The 13688-nt window shown below is 50.9% G+C and overlaps 2 protein-coding genes across 2 annotated transcripts; one reads left to right on the top strand and one right to left on the bottom strand.

Moving 5' to 3' along the window:
• Positions 1–7: 7 nt before the first annotated feature.
• On the bottom strand, positions 8–2245 carry LOC122364567 (juvenile hormone esterase-like). Its single transcript, XM_043335079.1, has one exon. It carries the CDS (start codon positions 1937–1939, stop codon positions 215–217), a length of 1725 nt encoding a protein of 574 aa, XP_043191014.1. The 5' UTR covers positions 1940–2245; the 3' UTR covers positions 8–214.
• A 914-nt stretch (positions 2246–3159) lies between these two features.
• On the top strand, positions 3160–4920 carry LOC122364557 (pyrethroid hydrolase Ces2a-like). The gene is made up of 2 exons (XM_043335055.1): positions 3160–3255; positions 3508–4920. Exons 1-2 carry the CDS (start codon positions 3160–3162, stop codon positions 4918–4920), a joined length of 1509 nt encoding a protein of 502 aa, XP_043190990.1.
• Positions 4921–13688: the final 8768 nt, after the last annotated feature.

Genomic DNA, 13688 nt, shown 5'->3' with positions numbered 1-13688 from the left:
CCCGTTAATAGCGTGGGCACCGTGGCACGTAGCGCCACCAAATTTCAGACACTGCATGGGGCAGAACTGGAAGATGCAATTTCTTACTACTGATTTGTACAATAAAAAGAGCATAGCCACTTAAGGTGAAGGTTGCCGTATAATACATTGCTATCCTGTTGCATTCCTCTCTCGCATCCATCGTGTTGAACCGACCATGGTCAAGAATCGGGTCTCAGAAGCACGGGCTCCTGTCTAGTAGGTGTCTCCATTGCTCGTTGATGCGCACCGTTTGCCAGAAATTTACCCGTTCTTCAAACAGTCTCTCCCCCAGCGCCGGGTGCGAGTTGAGCCTCATGTGGCGCTGATACTTTTCGGTGTAGATGGGCCAGTCTGGCGTTGGCAGCACATCCGAGCTGGGCCGACCAGTGCGCGCAAAGTTGGTCCACAGGTTGACCATAAAGCGGACCATGAAGTAGGCCGGAGTGCCGGGCTGCTCTCGGTCCCGGTTGGCTCTAGTGAACAGGTAGAGAGTATCCGCATCATGGCTGACGCCTAGCTCTGTGATTGGGTACGGCAGATTGTCAGGCTTCGGAGGATTGTCGCCAAGCGTCAGCCGTCCGGGACCCATGTGGTCCAGCACGTACTTGTACACAGGAGCATGCGCCGAGGCTAGGCGAATCTCTTCCGATATCTCGTTGACGAAGATTCGATCGGATAAGATATCCGCAAGTGCCTTTATCGTAACACTGCCGCTTCCGACGAAGAAGTTAATGGCCCTTATTGTTTCCTCGATTGGATCAGCTCCACAATCAAGGATCCTGAATCGGGACTCGCCGATCAGTTCGAGAAAGCTACTCCAAACAGTCAGATTTTTGTCAATGATTTCATTGACGAACTCTTCGGTAGGAAGTTGTTGTGGAAGAAACAAAGCGCCCTCCAGACTAGTCATGCCGGAAATCCACGGAACTAAGTTGAAGTTACCTGTGGCCAACAGCACTCTGGCATCATCCGGTAAGAATGGAAAGTTCCTCTCTCTATCGGCACGGGGACGAAAGCCGATGTTGTCATGTTCGCCGATGGCTTCCCATGCGTCTTGAAGAACCTGAGTTGGAGTCCGCTTGACACAGTCCACCAGGGCGTCGCTATTGGGCTGAAGGCATCCCAACTGTGTGGCCAATTTGACGGCCAGTCCCCTGCGCTTACCACTGGCCGCAAAGAAGGAGAAGGATGCACCTGATTGACTGATAGCGTGCTGAAACAATCCCTTTCCAAGGGGACTGAGCACCAGGAGCGAGACACTCGCCCCTCCTGCTGACTGGCCGAATATGGTGACCAGTCCCGGGTCGCCACCGAACGCCGCGATGTTGTCCTGCACCCACTGCAGCAGCAGCACCTGGTCCAGCATGCCGTAGTTGCCAGGAGCTGCCGCGTCGTGTGTTGTGAAAAAGCCGAAAGGTCCGAGCCTGTAGTTGAACGTCACCAGGACCACCGGCTCGTCCATGACGTAGTGCGGACCATAAATGTCACTGTCGCCAGAGCCGAGGTAGAACCCGCCTCCATGAACATAGACCATCACCGGCAGTCCGGTCAGAGTGCTCTCTCGTCCTGGCAGCTGGCGGGTGTAAACGTTCACGAACAGGCAGTCCTCGACACCAAGGCGAGTGTTGTTACTGTTGCTGTTGAACGCCTCGAACTGGGCGCACTTGTTGCCATGTTCTAAAGCGTCGACGATGCCCCGCCAGCCGGGGTGGCGAAGTGGCGGCTCGAAGCGCAGAGGGCCCACGGGCGGCTGTGCATACCGGATTCCCTTGAAGCTGAAGAAGAGACTTCCGTCGGCGCTTCTGTCGGTCGCACCGCTCACCGTCCCCTCCAGAGTGGTCACCAGCGGCCGATAGGGCGGGCTCAGGTAGGCAGCGGCCGCAGCCGCCAGGAACAGTGTCAGGAGCGCGGCTGCCATCCTACAACTGATCTTTGGCGGGGGCGGGCGGCCGTCTGCATCCTGCTCGACACAGGCAACAACCGGTCTCACGAGTATTAGCGGCGTTTTTTCAGTTCTTATCCATGACCCTGAGAAACGGCAGTTGCTGACACTCTTACATCTGCGTTGCTGGGGAAAGTCGTCCCGAATAGCTCACTTTCTGTGTGGGGAAGAGGACGGGCCTGGGAATAGGGATAGGGTCTTAGGCAGTTGGTCCGGCGGAGCTGCGTGGTAAGGTGAGGCCATTATGCAGCATATCGGTAACTTATGGGGGTTATCAGTCACATTAAGAGTACCTACCTACCTATGTTCCCTTTCCAACTTTCTCTCAGTTTATTGCGCCTTTGCACTCTCCGCCTACTGTTGTCGGGAAACTTGTCAGCCTTCCATAAATACGCATCACGTGTTCGTGCCGATCTCCGACAACAGTTAGACAACACTCGAGCTCAAGTTTTAGACAACAGCCGATATTTTTTCATTCATCATGGTCCTTTTCAAGCCTGTGTCTGCATTATTTCAGATTGTAATGTGATGCGTACGGCCCATTTTGATCGAAATGGAGCTCTTCATTGATGTTCATAGTTCGTCATTATTTCAACTATGAAGCTGATGTAGGCATTCAATGCATCACAAATAACCGTTCGACTGTTGATATTGATAAGGATACTAACGGCGGCGATTTATATGCCGTTTTGAACGCAATAGAAGGGGTTGTCGAATTTTACCTTCGTAGATTGCAGGGCGCCACGAAGACTCAGCTGAAATAACGATGATTGACTTGGACAGTGGGCACCTGAAATGTAGACTGTGGAGATCATCGGCGGTCTCATCTAACTCCGGAGACATTCTAAGTGAAATTTAAGGAAAATCAAACTGGAAAAAGAAAACATTTACATGCACGAGATTAACCTTGCAAACGGCTGATGTCGTGACAAATGGCCGTGGAGCCTAGGGCGTTCCCACAGACAGGCAGCGCAGTGATATAGAGGGATGGAGGGCCCTGGACAGCAATGACTGCGAGCACAGGAAACTTGGAGGAATGAGATAACAAGCATATAAATTATCCTCGCGGCACGATACTGCCATAAAACAGCTGAAACAATTATCGTGTTTAAAAGCCCAAGAAACCTGTTGTTGCTGGGATAGCGGTAGAGCGGAGCTGACAGAGCCGCTCGTCCCAGCCAACGGCCAGTTGCAGGATGGCGGCCAGGCTATTGACACTGTTCCTGGCGGCTGCGGCCGCTGCCTACCTGAGCCCGCCCTATCGGCCGCTGGTGACCACTCTAGAGGGGACGGTGAGCGGTGCGACCGACAGGAGCGCCGACGGAAGTCTCTTCTTCAGCTTCAAGGGAATCCGGTATGCACAGCCGCCCGTGGGCCCTCTGCGCTTCGAGCCGCCACTTCGCCACCCCGGCTGGCGGGGCGTAGTAGACACTTTAGAACATGGCAACAAGTGCTCTCAATTCCAGGCATCTAACAGCAGCAGCAGGAGCAGCAGCAGCAACAACAACCTCAACAACAACAACATTACCCGCATCGGTGACGAGGACTGTCTATTCGTGAACGTTTACACCCGTCAGCTGCCAGGACGGGAGAACACTCTGACCGGACTGCCGGTGATGGTCTACATTCACGGAGGCGGATTCTACGTTGGATCTGGCGACAGTGACATTTATGGTCCGCACTACTTCATGGACGAGCCGGTGGTGCTTGTGACGTTCAACTACAGGCTCGGACCATTCGGATTCTTCACAACACATGACGAGGCAGCTCCTGGAAACTACGGCCTGCTGGACCAGGTGCTGCTGCTGCAGTGGGTGCAGGACAACATCGCGGCGTTCGGTGGCGATCCCAAACTGGTCACCATATTCGGCCAGTCAGCAGGAGGGGCGAGTGTCTCGCTCCTGGTACTGAGCCCCCTAGGGAGGGGCTTGTTCCACCGCGCCATCAGTCAGTCGGGCGTGTCGTTCTCCTTATTTGCGGCTAGTGGTAAGCGCAGGGGACTGGCCGACAAACTAGCCGCGCAGTTGGGATGTCTTCAGCCCTACAGCGACGCACTGGTGGACTGCGTTAAACGGACTCCAGCTGCGGTTCTTCTAGAGGCCTGGAAGGCCACCGGCGAACATGACACCATTGGATTCATCCCTCGTGTCGATCAAGAGAGATTCTTACCTCTTCTGCCGGAAGACGCACGGGTTCTTTTATTAAGAGGCAGCTTCACCGTAGTTCCATGGATTTCCGGTATGACCGAACTGGAGGCTGCCACGTTTCTTCCCTTTGGGCTACCTGACGAGGAGTTTGTCGAAGCAATAGCGCAGAAAAATCTAGTCGCATGGAGCAGGTTCCTCCAACTGACCGGCGAGTCCCTGTTCAGGATCCTTGACTGTGGCGCGAACCCGATCGAAGAGACAATCAGGGTTCTCGACTTCTTCATCGGAGACCGTAGGGTCACGGTGGGAGCCCTCGCACGTCTTCTCTCCGATCGACTGATCGTGAACGAGGTTACGGAGGAGATCCGCCTCGCCTCGCTCCATGCGCCCGTCTACAAATACGTGTTGGACCACCGGGGTCCCGGGCGGCTGACACTTTCCAGGACTATGCCTGCGCCCGCCAATCTACCGTTCCCAATCACCGAGCTGGGAGTCGGTCACAATGAGGACATTCTGTATCTGTTCACTGGAGACACAAGGGAGTTCCAGCAGCCTGGCACTCGGGCCTACTTCATGGTCCGCTTTATGGTCAACCTGTGGGCCAACTTTGCACGCACGGGTAGGCCCAGTTCGGATGTGCTGCCTATGCCCGAGTGGCCTATCTTCACGGAGCGCACTCAGCTACACATGAGGCTCAATTCGCAGCCGGAGATAGGGGCAAAACTGTTTGGGGAACGGGTCAACTTCTGGAAAACGGTGCCCATCAACGAGCAATATAGGACTCTGTTGGACAGGAGACCCTGCTTTTGAGAGCGCTGAGAAGACGGTGGCCACAGTGGTCGATAAAACTTCCAACGTGCCAACGCCCGTTGGAGCAAGATATTAGCAATGCTTCGAAGAGCTGGAGACAGTCCGCCCGTCTACATGGATGCTTCCTTACGCCTAAAATACAGCATTGACTTATGACTTTCTAATCGTCCGGTGCTGTTATCGGCTGCTCGGTAAGTACCGCGTGTATGTTCCCTCATTCACTCCTGGTCACCCTTCGGTCACCCTCGCTGGGTCGGGCCAGTCGGCTATTTTTATCCTCTTTCCGGCTAGGCCACCCGCTGAGCTCTCGCCGTGCCGCGCCGTCTGCGAGGGACCTGACCCTTCTGCCGGGACAGGTTTCTCCAGGTGTCTCCAAGGAGCCATCATAGCGCTAAGGGTGTGCTCCGCATACACATACATTGATTTTCGCCCTTACTAGCAGGGCCGCTGGCACGCGTTGGCAGCGCCCTGCGGGCATTTTTTCGCTTAGGGTCATTTTGTGGTAAGGAGGATCAGAAAATCACCCTTCCAACTTTCTCCAGGCCTGGGCGTTTTATCGAGCGCGCCTGAAAACGCACAGTGGACCGAAATCACACTTCGATTGCGTTACTTCGCATTAGGTAATACGATAAAAAGTCCGCTCTTTTCTCAATCAATACGGACAAGTGCGTTAAAGCACAAATATAAACTTTTGAATTAGAAGCTTTAAAATGCTAAATTTCAACATCTCTAAGCTGATGATAATCGTTAGTTGTTTCAGACTTTGGCGCGCAAACGTAGGCATTCAGATCCACCGTGCGACCGGTCACCGTATGCAGTAGTGTGATCAGTGTGATGGTGTGAGTTGGGGAGTCAAGGCCGTGTGGGGAGAGGGTGAGGAGATACCGGTGTGCCGACGCGGCGGATGGCAGTGAATTTTCAGGATAGGTAGCAAAAGGCTCATTCCCAGACGTTGTGCCAAATTTTGCGGCGCTACGCGACACCAACTTTTACGCTATTCGCGAAAAAAAAAAACTTAGGGAGGCTGCTCCCCCCCCCCCCCGCCAGGCGAGGGCTAAGTTGGAGACAGTGGTGGGACTAAGATGTTCGTTGGAGCAACTCCAAGCATTTTATCGACCTCTGGGTGGCCAGACACGTATTTAGAAAGAGCACTGTAAATGCAACCTGAACCTTGTTTATCCCTTGGCAGTTATCGCGATATCATGCAAATATATATTTTCGTGGCATTCAATTTGCGTTTATATTGAATACAAATGACACGCTTTATTACTTAGTGATGCTTTTTCCTAGCTAATATCGATCCCTCGCCGGACCTATTGATTTCTACATACGCCCTGGCCAAAGGGGTGGCGCGGGTACGACCCCCTCGCCGTTTCACCCCTTAATTGAGTTAGATCCTCTAGAAAAACGAGCGTATGCACCGTCTCGAGGCGCAGAGACTGGTACCCGATTTTAAGATCTCAGGCCAACCGGTGATCTCTGAGGTCAGGTCACGTGCCTCAAGATACGGGTTCGGTTTTAGGTAAATAACTTCGCCAGAAATGGTCGCAGAACCGTGATTTTAGCACCGTCATGTTCTTTGTTCTCAGGCACGTCAAATGATGTACTTTTGTTTTGGTGAGGTCAGTTTGAAGGAGGTGACCTCGGGTAAACGTCAGGTCAGAGCCACTCAGGTCACAAAGGTAATCGAATGAGGTCATATCGCATATCATTCGATTCGGCAGGTCTTCCATAGTCCATTGGTTGTGTTCCCGACTCACTAGCTCAATTTGATCGGGAGTCATTAACAAAAAACTCATATGACCTTAGGGACGTCTAAATGACATGACACTTAACCCGCGCCCCACTGCACAGTGGGCCGATATGCCATTCTAGCGCGACAGGGCCTGAATCTTCGAACGGAACCCTCTGTTTTTCGCGACTAATTCGCGTAAAAAGCGGCCGATCGCAACGAAACTTTCAGTACCCTCGCGATAATTAATTTCACAGCTAACCTGAAAATATCATGACCCTGACTTTAATGATCTTTGACCTGTGACCTTCTTTCGAGACCATGCTTGGCCGGAATCGCGATTCAGCGTATGTCGGCTCGCATTAGCCGCGAGTTTGCAGTCTTTTCGTGCTTTAAAGCGTTCAAACATGGGATATTATGTTGCTCCCATGCATTACGGTGGGTGTCAAGGTCACCGGAAGGTCAGGTAAGGTCAATGACCTTTGATGACCTTGGTTCACTTTTTCGAGTTTTACATGTTTCTAGGCTAGTTTTTGGAGCTGAATTCGAATCTAGCAACCATTTGAACATTTACTATGAAGCTTTGGTGCCTTCGTAACATGTTACGAAGCTGTCAGAGGCGGTTGCCACCTACTACAAATAGGTTCCCGGCAAAACCCTTACTGGTTGACCTGACCTGACCTGACCCAACCTGGCCTAAATGCATGAAGACATCATCTATGATCATAAATAACATTATATTCGTGATCAGCACCAAAAAAAAAAACCATAGCAGCCACCCTTTACGACGTTCTAACAGGTCCCGATTTTCCCGACTTTTGGGTCATTGACCTGACCTGGAAGGTCAACCGATGACCTAGGACCTTACAATGGGGTATCGTCAGCTTCCTCTTGTCACGGGCAAAACGCTCGTCTTTTCCGCGAAGCTCTAGCTCGATCAGGGGCGAAACGGCAGGGGGGTCCAACGGACCCCTTCTATACGTTCGCGGCTGGAAAAACACCACTAGGGGCGAGGGTTAAGCCAAATCTGAGGGGTTATTTCAGAAAGACCTCTAAAAGAGCAATTGAATGCACTTTTTTTGCGACGATGTAGCTCTATTGGTCCCCGAAGTAAGGGCCGGTGTTTCGAGAAATGGTGATATACGCAACATTTTACCTTTGATGACCTCTGGTGACGCGACCTTTGACCTGACCTCGAAATGACTAATTAATCTATCTGGAATTTCGGGCGCTCTTTCGAATGCCACTTACTACGTGTCCCTATGTGGCCCAGGAGCCGAGTTAGAAGGGGGAGTGTTCAATCAACACCTCCCGGCTCGGCGCGTTTGACGCCGAGTACCGGTCCGGCGCGGGTTGATGTTTGACTGCTACATCCAAAGTCGCAAAAAGTCGCAAGAAATGACTGTTGGATCTTGTACTGCAATGACTCACTGACATGTAGCGAGATTTTCGAGGCGGTACTTTGCGGTACTTTTTTAAAAGTCTATTTGTGTGTGACATCAATTATGTGAAATTATATTTTCGTCTTTAAATCTTTGCGGTGCAAATACATCATAACCAAGTAAGAGTTCGCCATTTTCATGTGGTTATGTGTGTTCTGCAGAACCTGAGCTATTGTTTGATGTATATAAATGTGGAATTCCTCCTCAAATTGTGATTGTTTTCGTGGATCAAAGATACGTTGTCGAAGAGTGCGGGGGACGAGTTCGGTCCAAACGATTCCGAAGTTCGTGTTTAAGCTGAGTTTTCGCCATGAAATAGCAATTGTGTTGAAAAACAAAGACCACAGCAATGTAGTATGATCATTTTTGAACAAATTGGTATAGGTTTCATTGCACATCCACAAAGTTCGATTTTTTTACCCATGTCGTGCTAGACCTGGCGATCGGCCCAGTGTGCACTGGGGTCTGTGTATAACACGCCCTACTGGGGGGGGGGGGGCTATTCATAGCCCCCCCCCCTCCTAACTCCGAAACTACTGGGCCGATCGTCAAAATTCAAACGGCGTCTGATAGCCCCGGAAAAACTGCCGAGCGAAACCTAATTTCATTGACCTCGAGGTCACCGATGACGTCACAGGTCAGGTCAAAGTAAAAATTATTAGCATTTTGGCTTGTTCACATTTTGGGCTCTGGCCGCCGTCTTACAAGTCAGATCAGGCTCATTTTTGGTTTCCACACTCGTGAACAGATTCTCTAGATACCTTGAGGGTACCAAACTTGTACTTTGATTTTAAGGTCAGGGTCAGGTCATCACAGGTCACGAAAATATTATACCATGCGTCAGTCACGTGACACATGTTTTATGGTCCATTTAGGCCATAGATTTCGAATTTGATGTCGTCTGTGTCATTCGAGGTCATTTTGAGTCGAATTTAGCTTAGGTCAGGTCACTTTCAGGTCAAAAAAGGTCAGATTTTGAAGTTAAAATTTTTTAACAAAAAAGGTGTCTATTGGATGCAGTTTGAGCTCAGGAACACGATGGTGCCATTTATATTGGTGTACGATGTCAAATATGTACTGAAAAATTGATTTGAAAAATTAATAATTGTGAATTTTGTATTGTATTGTAGTGTATTGTATTGTATTGACATCGCGTCTCATCCACTAGTGTGGCTTTTCATGAGAACAAGTACAGATATAAAATGCTAACATGGATGAGTGGGAACAAAATCACATCACAATAACTATGCACTCCATTGACACACATGATGTTCAAACATTCGGTCGATCTATCATCCCTGTGATTGTACCAAGTATTCTTTCAGCCGTCTTTTGGACCCCCCACGAACAGACTGGGGCAGCGCATTGTACGCGGAGACAGTCCTGTACATAAACTGCCGCCGGCCAGTTTCTGTTCTGATCACCGGCGGTCGCAACTGTTGCTGATAACTGGCACGTGTGCTCCTGTCGTGGACCTGGCTGGTGGTCGTGATCGACTGGGCGATTGTGGCTGGCTCGCCGATGACCAGTGCTTGACGCAGCAAGCAGATACAGCGGTACATACATAGGTTGTGAGCGGAAAGCCAGCCTAACTGTGAGAGCACGTCACTGATGTGATCGTGTTTTCTGCGTCCAGATAAAACTCGGGCACAGAAATTCATAACCTTCTGAATGCGATGCATGGCCTGCTTTGGAGCGCTGCCATAGACGGGAATACAGTATCGAATGATGGAGAGCACTAATCCGTTGATGACAGTGGGCATGACATCGCCCGGCAGTCTATGGTTGGCGTGACGCAGACCAATCAGCAGACCATTACAACGATTGACAAGCTCATCAACATGCGGCTCGAAAGACAGGTATCTGTCGAAAACCACTCCTAGGTTTTTGGCTGTCTCCGACTCGACAATGCGCGCGCCTTCGACGTGGAGCGTGACGTGGGGGGGGGGGGGGGCAGACCACGAAGCATTTGACGGGTACCAATCACTAGAAGTTTTGTTTTGCCGGCGTTGATTTTCATGAGGTTCTGGCTAAACCATGCGAACAGGCCCCTCAGGGCGTTCTCCATACGGTTGACTAGCAGATCTAGTTCAGCTTTGCGACCGGTCACTAACACCTGAGTATCATCTGCGTACTGAGTAATGAGGACGTCGCTGTCAGTGTGCAAGCACATGCAGGGGCGGATCCAGCCGATCCGTTTGGGGAGGGCAAAAGTTTCCGACCTATCCGACCACCCCTATCCGCCCCCGCACTGGGAGGATTGCAAGATAAATTTTTGATGGGATGCAAAAATTTCTCAAGGGGCCCCACTGAAGGTTTTGGGCCCCTTTACCTTTTCAAGCTGTCAATCATCGATTTATAAAACCAAAAGTTAAGGAAACAATCCATACAGAAAAAGTTATCCAAAATGTTTGCATATTTCAGTGAACCTAACAAAATCACAGCATACCTAAATAAGTGAAATGCAACAAGTTTTTTTTTTTTACTGGGTGATTTTTCTTATGCTAACCACCACCCGCAAGCCTCAAACCACTTTTCTGGATCCGCAGTGGACCTTTCAGAGCCCTACGGGTCCGCTCTTACAAGACCGTTAAAAAACCTCTGGAAACTGAATGACTCAATGGAGGCTCCTCCAGAAGCCTTCACGACTTCTCAGATTGAATGAGTCCCCGACCAGGGTCGGTTCCTCAGAAGGTGCTGAAGGGTTTCAGAAAGCAGCGTAGGCTCGAGAGTCTGGAAAGTTCTCAAAGACCGGCATCGGACCCAAAAAGCCTGTATGGAGGCCCTCAAAAACCGGGATAGAGGCCAAAGGAGCTGATGTTTAGCCTAAAGAACCGGTGTGGAGGAAAGGGTAGGAGTCTGAGTGGGGCCTTCAGGGGCAAGCGTTAGGGCCCCAAAAGTATGTGTGAAGCTCTTGGAGGCAGGTAGGTCCCTGGAGCGTGCATGGGGTCCCAAGAGCTCGCGTGTGAGCCCAAAAATTCGGCTTCATGTCCGCGGAACATGCATGGGGATTCTTAGAAGCCGCTTGGACACATATTTGATGGGTCGTGGGTACCAAGATCGATGTAATGGTCCTAAAAGCCGGTGTAGGGCCAAGAAGTTCCGGTGTTGAGACTCTCAGAGGCCGGCGAAGGGGCACCAGGAGCGGATACAGTGTCTCAACAAGCCTACATGGGACCTGACAATCAGTGCGGAATCCCACGAGCCTGCGTAAGCCCTCAGAGACCTTTGTAAGGCCCTCAAAGGTCGTTGTGAAGGGCCTCTGAATCTGAAATCTTCGGGGGCCCCGAGGCCAGCATGTCCCCTGCCTGCGTTAAGGCCCTCCAGAGGCCGTCGTAGGTTTCTTCATAGGCCAGCGTGGGCCCTTGGAGCCTTCGTTACAGGACTCTCAGAGGTCAGCATGACCCCTGCAGTCTGCCTGCGTTGAGGCCAGATCAGAGGCCGTCGTGGGGCCCTCAGACGCCAGCGTGGGCATTTGAAGCTTGCATTGGGTCCTAGAGGTCGTCGTGAGGGCCCATAGATGATAGAGGTCGTCGTGAGGGCCCTCAGGGACCGTCTCGGGTGGAATCACTGTGGAAATCGTTGTGAGGGCCCTTAGAAGCCTTCAAGAGGACCATCAGAGGTCATCATGAAGATCTTTGGCCATCATGACGGTCTTTATAGGCCCTGGGCCCTCAGGTATCTTTGCAAGGCCCTCAGAGGCTGTGGTAAGGACATCAGAGTCCATCGTTAGGGCCATCAAGAGACCGTCACAGGTTCCTCAGATGCCAGCATAGCCCCTGCAGCCTGGTTGTGTTGGGGCCCTCAGAGGCCGTCGTGGGCCGTCTAAAGCCCGATGGGCACTCAGACCTGAGATGGGTCTAGGACCGTGTCACGAGAGCCATCAGAGGCAGCGTAACCCCTGGAGTCTCCGTGGGATCCTCAGATGCCGTCATGGGGCACCAAACGCGGTTCGGGACACTCCTAGCCGGTGAGGGCCCCAAAGACCAGCATAGGGCGCTCGTGACCAACAACTGGACGTCTGATGATCGGTGATCCCACATGATCGTTCGTTTCCCGATCACTGGTTTTTAGGATAAAATGCATGTGGTGGTGTGAGAGGCCTCTTATACGGCTTTTGGAGGGTGCAAAAAGCTATGTTTGCACTCCAATGTTTTCCATGGGTCTGGAGCTGAAACCTCTGCACCCTCTATCCGGATTTCCGCTGCCCTTGAGCACCGAGATGACCAAACGACTTTACAACGCCACACTATCTACATGCAATCAGTTCAGAGAGTTCGATCTATTAACAGCATTCTGGCATAAATCATCAGCAGCGAGCGTCCAGCTCCTTCCTTCGGAATGGCCGTCACCGAAAGTCCTGCTTTTCGTCCAGATAGTCCTCGACGCCGTATTCAATTTTATCATCTCTATATGCTTTGGGAGGGGCAAAACGACAGTCTTGCCCACATGATTTAGCTTTGGGGAGGGCAAATGCCCATTTTGCCCTCCCCTGGATCCGCCACTGAGCACATGTCGTTTACAAAAATCGAGAACATCAATGGCCCAAGGGCATGAGTACCCTGATACACACCGATCGGATTAGGTCGCTTCGCGGATAACTGAGGGCCATTATCCGGCGTGTCTAGACGAACTTGTTGGTGATGGTCTCGAAAATAACTTGCAAACCACTCAGTGTGGACACCGTACAGTACAAGCTTTTCAAGGAGCTTTTCGTGGCTGACAACGTCGAACCCCTTACTCACATCAAGCAGGACTAACAGTGCTATTTTACCGGCATCCATCGCGCTCAAGGCATGGTCGGTCACCCTGAGTAGCGCCGTCTCAGTTGAATGCCGTGGGCGAAATCCATGCTGAGTGTCACTAAACAGGTGGTTCATGGAGAAGTACGTGAACAGTTGCTGATGTACTACACGTTCGACAATTTTTGCGAGACATGGTACTATGGAGATAGGTCTGAAACTTGATGGATCATTCAAGGCGCCGGCAGACTTGTAAATTGGATAAACAATCGACAGCTTCCATGACTCCGGTACGATCCCCGTGACCAAACTAGTGTTAACTATTGACAGGATCACATGACCAGCCTGACCAGCCATTCATGTGATCACATGATCACATGAATTTTTTGTAATAATGCGTATAACTTGGCCATTTTTGAAGATATTTAGCTAAAACTTGCTAGAGTTAGTCATAATCATGCGTTCTTTCACATATATTCCGTTTTTTTTCGAAAAATCAAAAACTTTTTGAGAAAAATATAAAACTATAAATTTTGAATATTATTATATAAAATTTTCATAATTTTCAAAATTTTGAAAATCCGAGATAGCAGTTTGATAGCGCGGTCAATTCTGAGTTCTTTCATGCAAAGAAATTGGATCTAGCTTAACCCGCGCCCTGCTGGGGGTCCTGGATTTCCACGCCCTGCTGGGGGGGGGGTGTTTGAACACCCCCCCTTGAACTCGGCTCCTGGGCCACGTAGCGATACGCGGAAGGCGGCGTTGGAAAGAGCGTAAAAAATAGTGACTAAATCACTTCGGTCAATTTTTTGGTCAGGTCAAAGGTCAGGTCACCAGAGGCCATTGAAGGCA

The sequence above is a fragment of the Amphibalanus amphitrite genome, unplaced genomic scaffold (genome assembly GCF_019059575.1).
Source record: "Amphibalanus amphitrite isolate SeventyFive unplaced genomic scaffold, NRLGWU_Aamphi_draft 000683F_arrow, whole genome shotgun sequence".
NCBI lineage: Eukaryota > Metazoa > Arthropoda > Thecostraca > Balanomorpha > Balanidae > Amphibalanus > Amphibalanus amphitrite.
This window is presented reverse-complemented; position numbering and strand designations above follow the sequence as displayed.